Source organism: Bactrocera dorsalis, chromosome 3 (assembly GCF_023373825.1).
Source record: "Bactrocera dorsalis isolate Fly_Bdor chromosome 3, ASM2337382v1, whole genome shotgun sequence".
NCBI lineage: Eukaryota > Metazoa > Arthropoda > Insecta > Diptera > Tephritidae > Bactrocera > Bactrocera dorsalis.
The window spans coordinates 19,702,571-19,723,356 of record NC_064305.1 but is presented as its reverse complement, the minus strand read 5'-3'; the positions used below and the strand labels follow the sequence as shown (position 1 = coordinate 19,723,356).

The 20,786-nt window shown below is 37.1% G+C and overlaps 1 protein-coding gene across 8 annotated transcripts in view; it reads left to right on the top strand.

Annotated features, from left to right (window-relative positions):
* LOC105223560 (protein kinase C, brain isozyme) overlaps window positions 1-18,765 on the top strand; it is a 150,105-nt gene extending 131,340 nt beyond the window's left edge. For 6 of the 8 annotated variants that reach the window (XM_049451920.1, XM_049451917.1, XM_049451918.1 and 3 more), the window contains 11 exons: window positions 9,316-9,444; window positions 9,761-9,917; window positions 10,107-10,224; window positions 11,397-11,507; window positions 11,624-11,752; window positions 11,961-12,226; window positions 12,512-12,713; window positions 14,427-14,615; window positions 16,986-17,126; window positions 17,282-18,511; window positions 18,575-18,764. In XM_049451920.1, the coding sequence (XP_049307877.1) occupies window positions 9,316-9,444; window positions 9,761-9,917; window positions 10,107-10,224; window positions 11,397-11,507; window positions 11,624-11,752; window positions 11,961-12,226; window positions 12,512-12,713; window positions 14,427-14,615; window positions 16,986-17,126; window positions 17,282-17,434 (1,595 nt within the window). In that variant the 3' untranslated portion in view covers window positions 17,435-18,511; window positions 18,575-18,764. Of the gene's footprint in view, window positions 1-9,315; window positions 9,445-9,760; window positions 9,918-10,106; window positions 10,225-11,396; window positions 11,508-11,623; window positions 11,753-11,960; window positions 12,227-12,511; window positions 12,714-14,426; window positions 14,616-16,985; window positions 17,127-17,281; window positions 18,512-18,574 lie in introns of all 8 variants that reach the window. The other 2 variants (XM_049451919.1, XM_049451924.1) reach the window with 2 other exon arrangements.
* Window positions 18,766-20,786: the final 2,021 nt, after the last annotated feature.

Below are 20,786 nucleotides of genomic sequence, written 5' to 3'. Positions count from 1 at the left end.
TCCTTTTCCGTAGACAGTTCGCCCGAAATAGGGCCATTGATAAGCTATCGGGAATTTCAATGTCTGGGTGCTTCCACAATAAGCTGGTCTCGAAACGACTTCCAGTGCGAACGGTGAATTTTTGTAGTTGCTCCAAAGCAACCTCATCCTCCTTAGACATCAAGGCAACAGGTTTGGTTGACACACCTAAGTTGTCGAGGCAAATGTACGCTTTGGTGATTTCAAGCAGTTCAGCTTGAGCAGAGCAATCACAGATGTGATAAACGTGGTGTATAGGATCGGCGCCGGCTTTTTGCATCGACCCTTTCAAGGTCCATCCTAATTTAGATTTTTCTGCAATTGGCCCATTCTCTCCCCCATATATGGATTTTATTGGAGATCCAAGAGCCGCGTTATTTAAGCCTATCAGCAGTTGTGGAGTGGCGTTTGAATAAGAGTGCAATGACAATCCTTTCAAATGTTTGAATTGTAATCGTAGTTTGTTAGCGTCGAGCGATTGAGTAGGCAACTGGAGTTTCTTCACAGAGCGAACACCTTTAAGAGAAAATTGCCTATGCCCATTTAGAGCCGATATAGTCAGGTCGGCTACAACAGACTCGTTCTCGTACCGATGTGTGTCGCCAGTCCAACGTAGGCAGAGTGGTTGTGGTGTTCCTCTTACATTCAGCTGTTTTAAAAGCTCTTCGTCGATGAGTGTAAGAGATGAGCCATCATCTATGAAGGCGTACGTTGATACACTTTCCTGACCAGAGTGTATGACTACTGGTAGTATTCGAAACAGTGTGCTTTCCCCTGTTGCTATATGCGTGTTAATGTTGGCAGAATGCTCTCTGGCTAGCATTTTGACATTACTTGACGATTTCGTAGCTACAGTTTGAACGAATTCTGAGTTGTGTAAAAGTGGATGATGACTGCGTGTGCATCCGTTAACGCCGCAAGGTTTGACCCAATTACATCTATTCATCGAATGCGTTTTCAAACATCGACGACATAATTTTAGTTTACGAACAACTTGCCACCTTTGATTTCGTGGCATTACCTTGAAAGAGGCACAATTAAAAACTTCACTACAACTTCCATTGCAAACGATACATCTTACCGAACTGAAATGATGATTAAGTGCCCCTCGTTTGCGCTCACGTATTGAATCCTTTGGAACGATAACGCAGTTGGCACCTTGAGCCAACTGAAAGAGCCAATCACTGAAGTTTTGTAGATTGCATGCTGTTAAGCTCCGCTTATGCATTCCCCAATATGCTGGTAAAAGCCCAGGTAATTTCGAAACCAACCGCTGTTCAAATTCGGGATTGTTCAAATGACCAGTCAGACCAGATACTGACATCGTTGTACAGATATTTTGCACTTCTACGGCGAAATCGACTATAGATTCCAAATGGCTCTCCGATGGTGGCGGTAGTTCACAAATTTGGCGTTGTAGAACACTGATGATCAATTCGGGTCTACCAAATCTCATTTGAAGAGTGGCCATAACTTGATTGACGCATGAAGAGTGCAATAGCAGATTTTTAACAGCCTTTAGCGCTGGACCTTCCAACGCCTGTCGCAGTCTTAGCAGATTCTCTTCGTCAGAGAATCCGCAAACCTCTGTAGTTTGATTGTAAGCGGCATAAAACATCGGCCACTCGCTGGGTTTACCATCATATTTGGGTAATTCTTTAGTAAGGCTGTTACGAGAAGCAACTTGCTCCCGAGTCAATCGGCGAGAAGTTGAAGAACCAAACGATAAGCTGTTAACGCGCCCAGCTGTCGGAAATGTTGTATGACCTGGTTGTGGCAAAACAGTCTCTGGATTGAGTGTTGAATTCCGTCGCAACTGCTGTTCAAGTGACTGTATTCGGTTCAATAACGATTGAAGAACCGGTGTTTGAATATCGGTTTCACCTTGTTGACCCGTTAACATTCCGGTTGGCATACTGTTAGGTAATGAAGACCCGCTATTTGTAACACCGTTTAGAACAGGAGCGGTTACATTAAATGGCGCCACAACTTGTGGTGGCAACTGCAGCATTTGGGGTGGAAGAAACGCCTCATCCCTCAACCTGGTTGAGATCCTAGGCATTGAATATTGCCTTTCGTCCAAGTCGTCATCAAAACCCATCGCGTCTATGCGATCCAAAAAACTATGCTGTTCTCTTAATAAAGCCTCTCTCTGTCGTAGGATTTCACTTTGCTCTTGTAGCAACTCGGCGCGACGGCGGAGACCGAGTGAACCAAAAGAATTTGAGGAGTGAACAGGACTTATGATTTCACTTTCTTGTATTAGATGTGCTTGTTGGGGTGATACCGTGTACACCCGACTTCCATTTGGAGGAGCTGCATTTGATACGCCTGCGTTCGAACTCTCAGCGTGTGTCACAGGAATGCGCTTAGCAGCCCGATCACTATTATCCTCCAGGTTGCTCACAATTGGAAAACTTGTTGAGGTGGTGAGATTAGCGGCTGCAGCACAATTAGGACCAAGAACGAAATTGGCAGGTGCAGCAGGCGATTCTAAGTTATTCGCGCGCGACATTATAATTTACGTTAAATATAGTGCGCGATGAGGGTGGAATAAATTTTTTAAGATGTTAATAAAAATGCGAGAAATTTTTTGCAATTAACTGATATAACATTTAATACCGAATTTAAAGGTTATTCAATGTTAACAAAAAAATCAATGGTTAATTAAAAAATTTAGTCTCAACTGCACCCTCTGAACGTTATCGATGGTATGATCGTTCTTCCCATTGCCTACTTTGCTAAATATACTAATTGCTCCCGGTTTCCCAATTGGACCAATCAGAATGCGCCACGTTAGCTTATGCGTAAGGAAGTAGGACTTAAAATAATTGCTCCCGCTTTGCTTATTAGACCAATCACAGCGCGCCACGTCAGTTCATACGTAAGCAAGTAGGACTTACGAGGATTACGTGAGTCATGCTGCCAGATCGTTCGTAACATGATCCATATGCTAATAAATATATACAGGTCGATTTAGTAATTCTCGATAAATTTAGAAGTGAACAACAACAACATAAAAATGTTTGAATCTATCTAAAATGTGATGAGCAGGTTATATAAAAATAGATATAGTACGTATGATTGATACAGTTGAGTGGCAAACAGATAAGGGGAATGGTAGAAAGTCAATGAACTAATTTGATTGCATTTTTAATTTGATTATGTTGAGGTTAGGACGGTGTTATATTTTTCATGTTTGTCATATAATATTTTAGGATTTATTTCTACAACTGGGTCAATTTATACGAATGATTTATATATATTTCTGTTTTAAAAATGGTATATGATTTTCAGTTTTCAAATAAGGCATAAGGTTCTTCATATTTTGACACTGAAACTGATCTAAATTATTAGAACCACCACAAAGGTATAATGTGAAATAAGCATTATAAGGTGTCAAAAGACCTAAATTCTATTTATCGAAGTATACCTGTAACTTAAAATGAGCGCAATTGCACAGCAAAAACTTTTGTAACTGGTATAAATATTTAAAAAACTGTTCAAGCAAACAATCTTCGTTAAGTGGTATAAAACAAACAAATTGCTTTAAACTAGCAAATACATATGTTAAGAAAGTGTTATTGCTAAATTCAAATTTGGCATCTTTATAATCAGTAGTTCATACGAAATAAAAAATAAAGTGAAAACTGGTATAATGTTGTAATCACAGACTTCTGCTTTCATTTATGGAATTTAAATGGAATTAGGCAAGTATCATTTGGAAATCTACATTCGGCATCTTTATAACCAGCAATTAATATAGTAAAATCTGAAAAAAAGTGAAATTTAAAACTGGTATAAGTTTGTATTCAAATAATTCTGCTTTGATTAAATTTATTTAAATTTAAGAAAGTTCCCTAAAGTATTGGACACATTTTCAATGTAAGTTATAAACTGGTATTAAAAAGTATGACCCTTATTGCAATTGAAATATTTTAGGTGCATAGGATATACTGAACTGTTTAAGGTTAAATGTTATTTTTAACTGGTATAAATTTACAGTACTTTGCTTTCCGAATGTTTGATTGAATTTCACTCAAGCCATAACTTATCATGCGAATCCGGCATAAATACTATTAAACATATTGGTAACATAGTATTTTCGATATACAGTATAAACTGGTATGACTCTTATACCAATTAAAATATTTTGGGTGCTTAGAATATACTAAAATATATTAAATTAATTGTTATTTTTAACTGGTATAAATATACACTAGTTTGTTAACAAGATGTTTGACACAATTTCGCTCAAATCATTACTAATCGATCAAGTTCGACATAAATACTATACATAATAATTACACCAGGTTTTGAATAATATCTACTTATTTATTTAAGATATTGTTACGAATTTACTGCTTGCTAGTTCACTTTGTTAGGTTCGTATCTCTGGATTGACAAATAAAACCAAAACTGTTTAATTTAATTCAACAACTCTTTATTTCACAACTCGTCTACACTATAACAGTTTACTCTTAGCACTGATTGATTACGTTGGCGCTGCCACGGCTTATATAGCCACGCACTTCTCGCTGATGCCGACGTGTCCTTCTAGAATATTGCGTCTGGAAATTACCAGAACATAATGCTATACGGCGCCAGACGCAAGCAGACAGTCGCGGCGCCAGACTCAGCAATTGTTTAACTAGACAAGCAGACAGTGCGGCGCCAGATGTCTATTGTTTCGACAAGCAGACAGCCGTGGCGCCAGATGTCTACAACAAGACAAATGCTATTCCATATACCTACAGCTATTGTTCATAATCAGGGATGCATATAACGGGTGATTTTTTTGAGGTTAGGATTTTCATGCATTAGTATTTGACAGATCACGTGGGATTTCAGACATGGTGTCAAAGAGAAAGATGCTCAGTATGCTTTGACATTTCATCATGAATAGACTTACTAACGAGCAACGCTTGCAAATCATTGAATTTTATTACCAAAATCAGTGTTCGGTTTTTTTTTTTTTTCGGACAAATTTTGTTCAGCGATGAGGCTCATTTCTGGTTGAATGGCTACGTAAATAAGCAAAATTGCCGCATTTGGGGTGAAGAGCAACCAGAAGCCGTTCAAGAACTGCCCATGCATCCCGAAAAATGCACTGTTTGGTGTGGTTTGTACGCTGGTGGAATCATTGGACCGTATTTTTTCAAAGATGCTGTTGGACGCAACGTTACGGTGAATGGCGATCGCTATCGTTCGATGCTAAAAAACTTTTTGTTGCCAAAAATGGAAGAACTGAACTTGGTTGACATGTGGTTTCAACAAGATGGCGCTACATGCCACACAGCTCGCGATTCTATGGCCATTTTGAGGGAAAACTTCAGACAACAATTCATCTCAAGAAATGGACCCGTAAGTTGGCCACCAAGATCATGCGATTTAACGCCTTTAGACTATTTTTTGTGGGGCTACGTCAAGTCTAAAGTCTAAAGTCTACAGAAATAAGCCAGCAACTATTCCAGCTTTGGAAGACAACATTTCCGAAGAAATTCGGGCTATTCCGGCCGAAATGCTCGAAAAAGTTGCCCAAAATTGGACTTTCCGAATGGACCACCTAAGACGCAGCCGCGGTCAACATTTAAATGAAATTATCTTCAAAAAGTAAATGTCATGAACCAATCTAACGTTTCAAATAAAGAACCGATGAGATTTTGCAAATTTTATGCGTTTTTTTTTTTTAAAAAGTTATCAAGCTCTTAAAAAATCACCCTTTAGTAATACAAATACAACTTAATACTACTTTTTTGTAAGAAAATTATTCAAACGCTGGTATAAATATTTTAGTAACACATTTCATCGCAAATCCTTTGTTCTTTATAAAAAAAAATCTAAATAGGAAAAATCTTTAGAAACATTATCAATCAATGATATAAACTGGTATAAAAAATGTATAACTCGTATACCAAAGCATTGAAACAATGTAGGTGCACAGACAATACTAAAATGTATAATATTAAAAAAAGTGGTATAAATTTAGAATAATTTATGTTTGCTACAATTTTTCTGAAAAAATTACTTGTCATACGAATTCCGGATAAATAATATTAAACACATTGATACAGATAATCAAAAAACTGGTATAATTATACCAATTACATTTTCTTCTTCGAAAATTCACATATTTATTCTACAAGAAGAAAACTAATTTTGAAAATACATAAAAACCTTGCAGGTTGTAGTTGTGCCCAATATTTAAAATCTGGTATAATTATACCAATTACATATTTATTCTTTAAAAAGAAAACCAGTTTAGAAAATTCCTAAACACCCTGCAGAATATGGTTGTGGTTTGAACTTAAAACTGGTATAATTATTCGAATCACACTTTTCTTCTCAAATTCACTACATATTTATTCTATAAGAAGAAATCTAGTTTAGAAAATGCCTGCATAATATGGTTGTATCCGGCATTCTTTACACTCTTCATTTCAACCAATTTCTTTATCCCCAACCACTGTCACTTTCTAAAGCATGAAACAATTTTTACAATTTTTTATAGCAATTTTGAGTGCCACCCTGCACTTGCAAGTCATCTGCTTAGTCACGTGAAAATCCATTCGTTTGATGGATTTTACGCAGCCACTCAACGTTGTCCATTATGTGCACGCTATTTAACAACTATTTATGATGTTCCTCCTCACTGCGCCGCTTTCTTATATATCTAGAAATATCTTTGTTGCATTTGAGGATTTTTTTTTATTATTTTACTGCCCATGTGTTCACAGAAACAAAACATAGTTTTACTCTTATAATAATAACAAGGCATATTTTTGCAATAGTGAGTAAGTTGCATGCAAGCCTCAAGCAACATTGAATGCACATTAGACATGCTCTAATAATTTCCAGCTAAGAGCTCCGAGCACCTTTCATTATTTGCCACATTTTTTCCAACCACCATGACAATAAAACAACGTGACAATATTGCAAGACTTTCTAGCAAAAATGGAAAAGTGAAATATTTCTTTGTATTTGCGACCTGTTGCAAGCTTCTTACATGCATACACACTCTCACACACATGGTCTTCAGCAAAGTGTGTCTCGACTTCGTAAATAAATCGCGTGCATTCATTTAGCTTTCAATTTCCGCACGAAATTCCCATTCATCGCACGGCAACTAATCAAATCGCAATGTATTGAATTCGACTCCAGTGCACAATTGCATTGCAATGCAATTTGGCTAAAGCTAAGTTCTGTTAGAACTATTTAGTTTGCATTGACACTTTATGCACGTGGAAACTTTTTGCATGCATTAACCAACATCACACTGTGCTATTATGCTAACTCCAGCTAAACAGTACGTAGTTATTACAATAAAGGCCACAAATAATAACAACAACTACACTTGGAAAACAAATAGACTTTACTATCACCATTTCCTCTGTAACCAACTTGCCTGGAATCATAATTTTCGTTTGCCGTTTATGCAAATTAAATAGAATTCCCGTGTTGGGCATTTAAACGAGTTACTATTGATTTACCGTAAATTTACAAATGTATAGTTGTATAAATTGTATGCTAATTGCCGCAGGATATATACTTGTATTTGCCTGCTTGCTTTGCTGCAATCCGTTGCAATTTCCGCGCCCAGCGCAAAGCTTCTTGACTGTAAATTGCTTGATAATTATGTCAATCAGCGAATTTGATAAATAAAAGTAAGCGAGGTGAATTAAAATGAACTCAGCATTTAATACGATGACTGGTTTATATATTTCAGGAGTTTAACTAACTTTATATATACATGTGAATATTTGTTAAAGCAGACGAGGCGATCACTTGCCCGAAATCATTTTTAAACATAATGGAAAACTATTGTGGAGTCTCCCTATTTATTCACCTTACAATCGTCCGACCTGTTAGTCACCGTATCTTTCGTAGAATTTTAGAGCATAACCGGCCAGCTTATCAAACTTTTCGTACTCACGTATTTTGTACTCTCTCTTTTTTTATCTGCAAATGCCTCTCCCTTTCCTTTTCAACGCTTGGTATCTATCCCATCTCACACGTGATGTGCTTAATTGTAATATTGCGAGATAGGCAGTCTGTTGGTGGCTTTTCGATCCGGAGTTAGCCAGGTAGCTTGATGTTTTTTTTATATGCACATCGAGAGAATCTCTCTCGCACCACAAATTCCTCTCCTAATTTGTTTCTTTATATAACCACAGTAGAAAATACCACGACCAACTCATTTTTGTCCTTGGCTCGTGCATCGCACTTCTGCGGTGATGTGAGTGTTTATTCTTACGAGGATACCAACCAGTTGAGTAGCCGCACCTTCCCAGTTAAGAGATCAATCTGGAATGTCACATGTCCTTAAATCGTAATCCTTAGTACGTTTGTAGAGGTCGTCATCAAGAGGTCTCTCATCCGGGACTGCGTCATTATTTCGTGGCGGGTCCCAAACCCAGCACACAACCCTGGTGAGGAATGTTCCGTCTTCTTTCTTTAGTATGCCTTCAAACGAATGTTTTTTGGCAACCCAGAGTATATTTGCTCTAAAATCGGAAGTCGTCAGCTGCTTGAGCCATATGTAAAATAATCACTCCTGGCCACTGCGAAGTGGATGGCGCTCAGAAAGTTTCTTCACTTGCGTGAACTTCTCCACATGGCTCGATCCTTCAGCACTAGGTTCTGCAAAACCTCCTACTTCTCTATTATTTCTAAGTAGGCGCAATATTGAGACCTGTTTAAATGGAGATAGCATAACAATCGCAATTTATTAGGGGAATTCCTCAATTATCGGTATTTATATCTATAAACATTTTCAGCCGTTGAAAAATTTATTACCTGATTGATCTTAAGAATGTTTTTTATACATAAATACATACATACATATATAAGCATCATATTATTATTTAATGCTCTCATTTCGAAGTCATGAAGCCAGCCAGGTAAGAAAATTTACGCAAGAAAAAATATAAAAGATATTGATAACAATCATTTTAAATTTAAATTGTTAGTATGCATGTGTTGAACGCGCAAACGCTTTGTATGTTTGTACGTGAGTCTTTTATTGCTTTACGCATTGTATGTGTGTGAGTGTGTTTGTATACTTTTTTATACATTTTTTATTACTTTTATACACTTTCACTTTCACTTGGCGCTCAGCTTAGTCAAAATGGAGTTTAGTCAATTTTATAGCAGCTACAAGTTGTTTACAATGTTTTTTTTTCTTTTTTCAATTTATGCTAAACACACAAATACTGATTTGAACATAATTTTTAATATATGCACAACTTTTTTGTAACTTTCCCACCGCAACTTGGCTTTTATGCTAACAACAAACAGCATGTGACATGAATGTGCATGCCCGCTGCAAGGAGAATGTGCCGAGCTTGTGCGGTTGCGATCACACCGAACGTCGTGGACGCATCAATTTGGAATTGAATGTGAAGGAGAATTTGCTGACGGTGCAAAGTAAGTTGGGCTTATTGAAAATTAATAAAACTTTCTATGCTTTTATGAACTTTTTGTAATATTGATAGTCGAAAAAGTATTTTCGTATATCTAATCAAACTTAAACTTTATATTAGATATTATTTTCAATAATTTCAACATTTAATCTTTACAATATAGTATAAACTTCATTTTCATCTTTTTTAAATATAAAAATATACTAACATCACCTTATCTATTACATATGTATTTATATTCACATGTATGTACGTTATACTTATATATATGTATATGTATCCATTTATAATACATTTAAAAATGTCTTACTTCTTTTTAGTCAAAGAAGGCCGTAATCTCATTCCAATGGACCCGAATGGTCTTAGTGATCCCTATGTTAAGGTCAAACTAATTCCAGATGAGCATGAAAAGTCCAAGAAGAAGACGCGCACCATCAAGGCTTGTCTAAATCCTGTGTGGAATGAGACCATCAAATAGTGAGTAATTATTGATAATACAGCAAGCACTTCAAATTTAATAACATATGTGGGTTTAGAAAAACTTGTATGTTTGTGTGAAAGCTGTTTCTCTTCGTAGTAAAAGCTTTATTTTTGTTATACAACTGTTTACTTTTAGTTTAATTTGTGATTTACCAAGACAACGTTCTGACATTTCTCTCCTTTCAGTGATCTCAAGCCAGAAGACAAAGATCGGCGTGTACTTATCGAGGTCTGGGATTGGGACCGCACATCGCGCAATGATTTTATGGGCGCTTTGTCATTCGGTATATCCGAAATTATTAAGGTGAGTTATTAACAGTTACATATCTTTTTCAAAAGTTGGGCACAGCTACGTTTCAAATAGTCCATACGTTTTGCCCAACTTTCGATTACTCGTTCGATCGACTAGTAACTGGCGAATGATACTCGTGATGTTTTGCTCCAAGGCCTGATTTAAAACGGGACTTAAAGTTTTGCATGTCCCCACAGGAAAAAGTCTAACGGTGTGATATTACACGATCTTGATGGCAAATAGGCCCTCCCAAAACGTGAAACTATCTGATAACCGAAGTGTTCTCTCAATAAATTCATTAATTGATGCGATGTATGGACCGATGATTTAAACCGGCCTATAAACCGTTGTTTTTTCCAGACGAAATAACAGCTCTTGAATCTCTTCAGGCTTCTCTTCGTTCCAAATACGCAATCTTGCTTGCTTACGTCCCCATTTAGCCAGAAATGGAACTCATCGGTGAACAAAATTTTGCTCGAAAACGTCGGAACTTTTCAAGAGCCCATAGAGCGAAGCGATATCGCTTGGGAAGGTCGACGTAAAATGCGACAAATCGTTCTATACGTTAGCTCGAGCTGCAGCGAACGTCACCGAATCGACTCTCTATGATCTTCGAGTACACTTTGAGCAACGACTGCTATATTTTCTTAATTGCATGCTGGACAAGGGCTGTTCGGTTGAACAATGAATTCTGGGTCTCAAGATGGATGATGGTTTTACGAATAGTACGCTCAGTAGGACGATTATGTTTTCTTTAAGTTAAGCGAAAGGCGCGAAACACATTCTTTACAGAACTGAATTTTCGTAATAAGTTGAACGATTTGTAAGCGTTGTTCAGGGGTAAGTCTCTCCATGAAATGACAAACAATGCTGAACAAACTTTACCTTACAGTTTGACACGACTCACGCTCGATCTCCAAAAAGCACGCTATTAAAAAGGTACCTCTACTTAGATGACTCTTTAGTATCATGTAGCGACTATAGTTTTCGAAAAATCTTTAAACCGACACACATATGAAAATCTTTAACCACTTCGAAGTAGTTATATCTACAAATCTGTTTTTTTTTTTAAACATAGTTTCCCGAGTACGTTTATATTGTGCCGCAAGCAAATTTTGTTGTTCTGAAAAACTGTTATTATTTTTTAAAAACTGTCAAATACTTAATGCAATACAATTTTCCAGAACCCCGCGGATGGCTGGTTCAAATTGCTCACACAAGAGGAGGGTGAATACTACAATGTGCCATGCGCCGATGCCACACAGGATCTACTTAAACTCAAAAGTCAAATGCGGGTAAATTGCAGAAAAACTACAATAAGCCAATCTTTGAAATAATATACGTATTTGAATCCATAATGCGCACATGTGTAGGATTTACTTACAACTCTCTTCTCGCATTTCATTCGCAGAAATCATCACAAAAGAAACCACTGGTGATGCGTAGCGATACAAATACACAGACACAATCTAAAAAGGATATGATACGAGCTACCGATTTCAATTTCATAAAAGTACTGGGAAAAGGTTCATTCGGCAAGGTGAGTGTGTGGAGTTGTCTGCAGAGTTATTGAAAAGAAAAAATCGTAATATTTCTGAAAGCCTGATACGGACACATTTTAAACGATGCGCATATGTGTCACTTATTTAAAAGTTCTATGACTTCATTTTTCGATTGAACAACCATTTGGCTTTTGCTTTCATAAAGCATTTTTCCTTCTGCTTTAATCTTATACTCAACCACAACAGGTCATGTTGGCCGAACGCAAGGGCACCGAAGATCTCTTCGCCATTAAAATACTCAAGAAGGACGTCATCATACAGGACGATGATGTCGAGTGTACAATGATTGAGAAACGTGTTTTGGCTTTGGGCGAAAAGCCGCCATTCCTAGTACAGCTGCACTCATGCTTCCAAACGTTAGATCGTCTCTTCTTTGTCATGGAGTACGTCAATGGTGGCGATTTGATGTTTCAAATACAACAATTCGGCAAATTCAAGGAGCCGGTAGCTGTGTAAGTATGAAGCAAAAGCTCAATAACAAAAGAAAATACAAAATAAAATCAAATAAAAGTAAGAAAGCAGAGAACAAATATCCCTATGTATTGACTGACCTCTGCCGCAAGTGACTTTTGTGCTGTTGATTGACCTCTGTGAAGTGGCCAATCTCGGCAGTGTATTATTTGCAGTGGTTTCTTTGCACAATCTCACTTTAAAATCTTTTTCGATTTGCTACTTTATTTTCTATACAAATACCTTTTCACATTTTGTTTTCTATTTTTCTTTTGCCAATCTATTAGCTTTTACGCAGCCGAAATAGCCGCCGGCCTCTTCTTTCTACACAGTAAAGGCATTTTGTATCGGGATTTGAAATTGGACAATGTTCTCTTGGATGCCGATGGTCATGTTAAAATTGCCGACTTTGGCATGTGTAAGGAGAATATTATTGGTGATAAGACAACAAAGACATTCTGCGGCACACCCGACTACATAGCACCCGAGGTGAGTAAAAAGATACACAACGCGCTCATTGAAGGGGAAACTGAAATGTGTGTGTGTTTGTGTACATTGTTGCAAGTTGTTGCTAAAATAATTGGAACTCAAATTTCGATTTCATTTCAAAGATAAACACAAATGTTGTTTAAGTGTGCCTGAGTGTGCCTCGGTGTGTCTGCCGACACCAATTAGTGCCGATTCGAGTCGATTTGTGTGTGGTTGTGTTTTTTGAGGCGCGCCATTCTTGTTTATTTATCTGCGAAACAATTTAGAGACTCTAGTCTACTACGGCAGCATTAAGTGAAAGCTTTCATTTATATTTGGGTTCAGCACAACACTTCTCCAGGCTGCTGAACGGCAGTTAAAGTGTAACATCTGGAGATGGCGAACCCGATTCTCCAACTGATGACGATGGTATAGATATTCCATTACTCGATTATGATGAGGTTCTAATACCAATTACCCGTCTGAAGAAGAACAAAGCGGCAGGGACAGATGAATTAGCGGCAGAGCTATTCATATATGGCGGCGAAGAACTGATAAGCTGAGCGTGCATCAGCTTCTTTGTAGAATATAGTGGGACGAAAGCATGCTCGTCGATTGGAACCTAAGTGTGCTCAGCCCAATCCACCAAAAGGGGGACATCACAATTTGCTCCAAATACCTTGGCCCCACCGGCAATAAACTGATTGGACCTTAGAAGTGTGACTTTAGACCTGAAAAATCTACCTACATCAGATTTTCACTATGCGCCAATAAGTCACTCATTATTCCCGACCTACTATATGGTGCAGAGGCATAAACGATGACAACATCTGATGAGTCGGCGCTACGAGGAATGATTTATGGTACTTTGCGCATTAGCAATGGCGAATATCGATGGAAAGATGAACTGTACGAAATATACGACGACATTGACATAATTGAGCGAATCAAGAGTCAGCGGCTGCTCTGGCTAGATCATGTTGTCTGGATGGAAGAGAACCTCCAGCTTTGAAGATTTTCCATTCAATACCCACCATTGGACGAAGAGAAAGAGGAGGATTTCTAATCCGTTGAAGAGATCAGGTGGAGATGAACCTGGCTGCACTTGATATCTCGAATTGGCGCCAAATAGCGAAATGAAGAAACGATTGGAGCGCTGTTTTAACTCAGCTTTAACGGTGTCCACGCCAGCAAAGAAGATAAAGAAAGTTCCTCAAAGCTTTTTCTAAAATTGTTTATATGTGATATGTGAGTATCACGACCCTCGTCACTACTACAAGACAACTTTATGGAGAAATAGTGGAGCCTTTTACCGGAATATAAGACCAGTCTTGATACTCAATACTTAATGTTTTGACAACGCCTATACGATGACAATTTTAACCAAAATAACTGCCTAAGATCACTCACTTTGTGGATTAGGGAAAGTCTATTTATTAAATAAACTGCATATTGAGCTCGAGCTATTCACAAAAAGCTCCATAAAGACCCGCGGAAATGACCAGACGTAGAAATCATATAATTTGTCCTTAATAAAGACAAATACTATAAATAAGCTCCATGGTTGTAAATACTTATCTGTAGAAGCCGTAATCGCAGTCTATGCTTACTCATAAACTCCATTATTGAATCTGACACAGTTATATAAGCTAATACAACAACCGTTTTAACTCTTTGAACTCTTCCAGTTTTATTTTCACTTACACTTATTTCACTATTATTGTTTCTCAACAGATCATTCTATATCAACCCTACGGTAAATCGGTAGATTGGTGGGCTTATGGTGTCTTGCTCTACGAAATGCTCGTCGGCCAGCCGCCGTTCGATGGTGAGGATGAAGAAGAGTTGTTTGCTGCCATTACCGATCACAATGCCTCCTATCCGAAGAGTTTGAGCAAGGAGGCCAAAGAGGCGTGCAAAGGGGTGAGTAAATTGTGCAATATTTCGTTGTATGTATTTAAAAAATACTTACTATCTCTGAACTTTATATCTTTATAAATATATTTCTTGCGTGCGCGTGTTTGTCACTAAACTCCTTTTAAACGACTGGACCGATTTTGATGAAATTTTTTGTGTGTGTTCAAGGAGATTTGAGGATGGTTTAGATTCACAATTTGAACCACTGGAAAATATTTTTTTAAATTAGTTTTTCATTTGTAATTAATTGCTAATTGTATCAGCCACAGTAAAACGTGGAGGGGTCCTCTCATATTTTTATGTTTTTCAATATCCCATTAAAGCTTAAAGCCTTAAACTATAAACTGTTCTTTTGTTTGTTTTACATAACCATACATATTTTGGCTTTGTTTACTGTCGTCGGACTTCATTAACTATGCACACATGTGTCGTTGGGCATAAATTAATTTTAAATGACCGGCAAACAAGTCCACATTCGTGCTTGCTATACATATACATACATGCATATGGAGTGGAATGAGTTATACATAAGCATCAAATATATGTATTCCTTATTTATGACATCCTTTTTACATAAATTTTAGTGACCTTGCAAATTTTAAATAAACATAAGGCAGAGGATTTAAGTTTTAGACTAAAATTTTTCTCCAATTTCCAAGCACATTGTTTTTGAAATTTACGTATATTTTTGGATGGTGAACGTATTTTTTCATATATTTGTTAAATAAAACAGCTTTTGTTGAGCCTTTGTGAATTTAATAATACTTTAAGCCTTTAAATGATTATACACAATGAGTGTGGACGGTTTAAGTGAGGTTATTGGATATAGGATTTGTGGATTTTTAGCGTATAGTTTATCATCTAGACGAGCTGAAAGAATTATTAAAAAAATATTAAAAGATTATTGCTAAAATACTAAAATTTTAAATTTAGTTCTTGAGAACAGTAAAGTCTTTGTGTTCTTATAATTATTTTATCTATTTACAAATGTTTTTCTGTATTTAAAAAAAATTTAAACCGATTAAATAGGTAAAGAGATAATCATCAAAGCTCAACTTTGAGCACTCTTTCTTCGTAGTTCGCGAAAATGAGATGTATATCAGAGCAGTATTTTCTTAAACCATTAACCCGGAAATTAGCACTCTAGTAGTTTAATAACTAAAGCAATCAAACAATACTGTGATGTCATGCACTTTGTGAAAGGAATAAGTTTTTCAGTTTACTAACTGTAGAAAATTTGTTTTTGGCAGGTATTTGAGGACCTCCTATTCAACTCTCCAATGAGTATTAGACAATGAGGTTATTGTAGTGTGAAACCTATCCGAAACGATTATTAATTATACTTACTATATGAGGTGTGTTCAAAAAATTTGTTATTACGCACTTATGGCAGTGTTTTTTCAATAGTAGAAGCACTACCCAAACTCGATTTTCAGGAAGAACTTTTAGTACTTTCAGCAATGCGCTTTAAAAGTCATCTATTCTTGACGGCCCATTAAAGTTCTCCTTATTTTTAAAAATACGAAAAAGTCACACGCAGCCGCAGTTACAGTGTTTTTGGAAAAGAACTACCGTGTACTTTTTTCATATTTATAGCACCAAAACCTTTTTTGAGTCAGTTCACTCATTCACCATGAACTAATGTCCGACTAAGGATATTGAATTGATGACATTTCTGAGAGAACTTTTATACTTATTGATCCAAAAATGTGTACACATATGTTATCTTCCAACTGGGATATTTTAACTGAGACTTTAAAACTTATTATTAGTAAATATATTTATTTGGAAAGGAACTATGGCTGATCTCCGGAAGCTTATCTCAAAAAAGGCGTTCTGCGGTGGCCACTGTATCTTCTGAAATTAAAAAAAATCAAACGGATTTCGGTAGAACAATTTACTGTAAGCTTACACAATACACCAGACTATATAATCCAAAAAACAATGCGTCAAAAAAATTGATTTAACAGGACTTAGAAGCATATAAGTAAATGTTGCCTATAGGCAACATGAAAGGGTTAAGTTTATTTCGACGGAACTTTAGACCTTGACTTACCCCGTGGACGGCACATTATCTACTCATTCGCTTACGACCTGAGGTTCTGGAGTTTACTAGAGTTGGATTCCAGGAAATAACATTCATTATAGATACTTAGAAAATAAGTTTTTATAGATCACATCTCTATAAAAGTATAATGAATGGAGAAAGCTTATCAAAATATAACGCTTCCTCCAACAAATTATTTATTTTTTTAGTGAGGTCGAAAACTTTTGGTGACCCCGAAAGCCATTGCTCACATAGTTATAATTGATTTGTTTATTTTATTTAATTGAAACTAATTAAATTCACATTCTACATTTTGGTTCTTATTGCAGTTCCTCACCAAGCAACCGAATAAACGTCTCGGTTGTGGACCCACCGGCGAGGCGGATGTGCGTATACATCCGTTCTTCCGACGAATCGATTGGGAGAAAATCGAGAATCGTGAAGTGCAACCGCCATTTAAGCCGAAAATTGTAAGTGAGAGCAAAAACAAAGAAAAAACTTTCAAAACCTTAATTCATGCTTTTGATTATTTCGCCAATATTCTCTTCTTTTCTCTTTTTATTTCCCGCTCAAATAACTATCGACACGCTTCGCTATGTGAAATTAATATGCAAATTCCTTACAGAAACATCGCAAAGATGTCTCGAATTTCGATAAGCAATTCACTTCGGAGAAAACGGATCTGACACCAACGGATAAAGTATTTATGATGAATTTGGATCAAACGGAATTTGTGGGCTTCTCCTACGTAAATCCGGACTATGCGGTGCCCGTTTAAAGGCACGAAACTCCGTACACAAACACACACACTTAAACTCAAAAGCACTGCGTACGGACAGCGTGCGTAGGAATTGGAAGGACACAACCACGAAAAGAAAAGCGAAAGCTGGGGAGAGAGAGCGGGATTAAGCGTAAGCGAGGATATTACATTGTTTTAACGGAAGCAGGCAAGTGAAGCAGGAAATCAAGCGTTAGCCAGCTGTACTGTCGCTTGGTGTGTAAGTGTGTATATTATTGAGGTGCATGTTTTTCGAGCACACTGTACTTTCTTGTGAACAACGTGCCATTATAAGAATTTTAAGCAGAATTTCCAAAGCGTAGGTGAGCGAGGAAAGACACACACACGCTCGAAGTGAAGTAGATTGCATACCTGTTGTCGTGTGGAAAGCCGGAGTGCTGATCTTTAATCCGCTAAACCCAACCTACTTCCAACTCAAGACTCTTCCACGGAACCACAAAGTATTACTTCGTGGGAGTGACAAGACATTTTACGTCTCCTCTATAGCACGGACGGAGTGATGCCTATTCTGCTGTAACCTTACTGTAGAGGGTCTCTATGTTGCTCATTACTTTAAGGCTACTTCTAAAGCGTTTATATTATAACATTTCGGTGACCTAACATTTACCGATCGAGGTCTGATATTGAGATCGTACTTCGCGTAATGATTTCTCATTAAGTTTAGACGATAAAAAATTGGACAACAAGGACATGCCACACAAGATGAACAAACGTGATATGATACGTGCATTACGAAACGTGATTTACGAAATGTTGGCTGGCCAAAATCCCTTCGAGGCTGAGGATGACAAGAGCACGTTCAAAAATATCAAACACAAGAAAGCTGTCTTTCCGAAACACTTCTCACAAAATGCTATGGTTGTTCTAACAAGCGTGAGTACCTTTAACATAAATACACTAGAAGAAGTTTTGAAGTTCTCTGCTAAGCAGCCAAACAATCATTTGGGTGCCGGACGCTATGCGCGCTCTGAGGTTACCACACATCCATTCTTAAGGAATATTGACTGGAATAAGGCGGAAGCTAAGGAAATGGAGCCTCCTATTGTGCCAAATATTGTAAGCGCTGAGTTTAAAGTTTAAAGCTCGTTGTCAATAAGTGTTAATTTTTGTTTATTTTAGAAACATCGCAAGGACATTTGGAATATTGATAAAGATTTCATAACTGAGAAAACTTACCTGACACCAAGCGATGAGTTATTTTTGATGAACTTGGATCAGTATGACTTAATAGCTTTCTCTTATATAAATCCGGAATTTATTACTATTATATAATATTTATAAATATTTATTTATGTAATATTATGAGTGTTTGAAGACTGAAAAGACTGGAATGATTTTAACATGTTGAAATTCTAATAAAGACATATTCTAAAACAGCTCGTAAAAAATTAGTACTTTTTATTTACAAAGTAGAAAGATCTTTTTAAAATTCTTAATTTAATCTCCAAAATCAATGTCGTTCTCCTCGTAGTAATCTCCCTAGCCCACAATACACTTATGTGTTAAATCAGGCGAGTGATTGCGGAACAATATTGGTTAAAAATTTGTTAAAAAACTCACACAGAGTCAATGCGACGCTGCATTACCGTGGAGCAAAACCCAAGACCTGTCGGCCGACAATTTCGATCTCTTTACGAATAGCTTCGCTCAAACGACGCATAATTCTCAAATGGTATTCTTCGTTCACAGTGTGGCCGGTCGGAAGGAACTCGGAGTGTACCATAACTAGATAATCGAAAAAAGTTTTCAACATAACATTTATTTTTGACTTGTTTTGACGTGGGTTTTTTGGTTTGCCACGATATTCGGCCGACTGAACATCTGTTTCCGGCTCAAGAGTATAGGTGCAAGACTCATCGCCAGTAATAATATGCTTCACGACATCCTGGTAGACGGAATGCATTCTGTCACAGAAAATAAAACGATACTGTTTTTCGAAAAAATTTAGTGATTTTGGAGCCAATCGTGCTTTCACCTTTCTTAGGACGAAATGATCCTCGAAATGGCTTTCACTGATCCTTCGTCGTCACAGATCCTTCGTCGTCAATGCGTTCGTTACCCTCTTTGAACAATTTATAGGAACCAAGATTACTTTCTCGCGCCAAAAAATTATCACCGATGGCTTTTTCCTACATTCTGTTCTTTTTTGGTATAAGGTCATTCCACGAAGAATATTTAAATTTAAGTTTTATCTATGGAGAAAGCAGGAATCACTGCAGCAGTGTCGAAAATCTTATATTACTCAATACCACGTGATTTTTTTCCAAAAATTTTACAGTATGTGCCTGAAATATGTAACGAGTTATCCAAGTAGAGAACCTTTTTGCAATAGCCTTTCAGCCTAGTTCAGTATTGATTGGCATTGCATAATGGTAAGACTTATGCCTGAACATGAAATTTTATTACTCATGATCAACATAATTGCCTTACTGAGCTTGCTATTCGCAACACCATCACCCATCTAGAGAGCCATCATTAATTATGGGATAATACTCATTCGAATAGACCACGTTCAGCACGCAATGACGAAAATATGGTCATCTTAGCTGAGAGTGTGGACGTGGTCCGTGGTGAGTGCATTCGGCGACGTTCGCAGCAACTCGGACTGACGTATGGAATGACTTGGCGAGATCTTAAACTGGACGTGTACAAAATACAACTTGTGCAAGAATTGAAACGGCTCGATCTTCCCAAGCGACATCGCTTCGCGGTATGGTCTCCCAAAAACTTTCTAGAAGGTTACACAATTTGAAGCCAAATTTTATGCAGCGATGAGACCCATTTCTGACTCAATTGGTACGTAAATAAGCACAGTTTTCACATTTGGGACGAAAAACTACTTGAAGAGAACGTGTGGTTAGTGAGCCGGTGGAATCACCGATTCACATTTTTTCAAAGGAGTATGCCGGAAAGAACGTAATCGTCAATGGCAACTGTTATCGCAACTATTTGATGCCTGAGATCTCGCCGATATTTGGCTTCAACAAGAGTGTGCTACATCACATATATCGTCTATGAGGACAGTCCCGTTTCGATTCAGGTTTTGGAGCAAAACATCATGCGTGTCATTCTCTCGTTACCAGTCGAGATGCTTAAACGAGTCTGCGGATACTGGAATTAACGGATGGACCATATGAAACGTAGTTGTGGCCAACATTTAAGAAAAAAAAGACTTCAAAGAATAAATCCCAAAAAATGTTCTTTCGAATGATAATAAACATTCACCATTCAATTTAAAATTTCTGTGTTTTTTCTTTAAAAACGTAGGGAACCAAATAAAATTGGATCAAAAATCAATGTTTTAGCACAAATATGAACGAAATTCTACTAT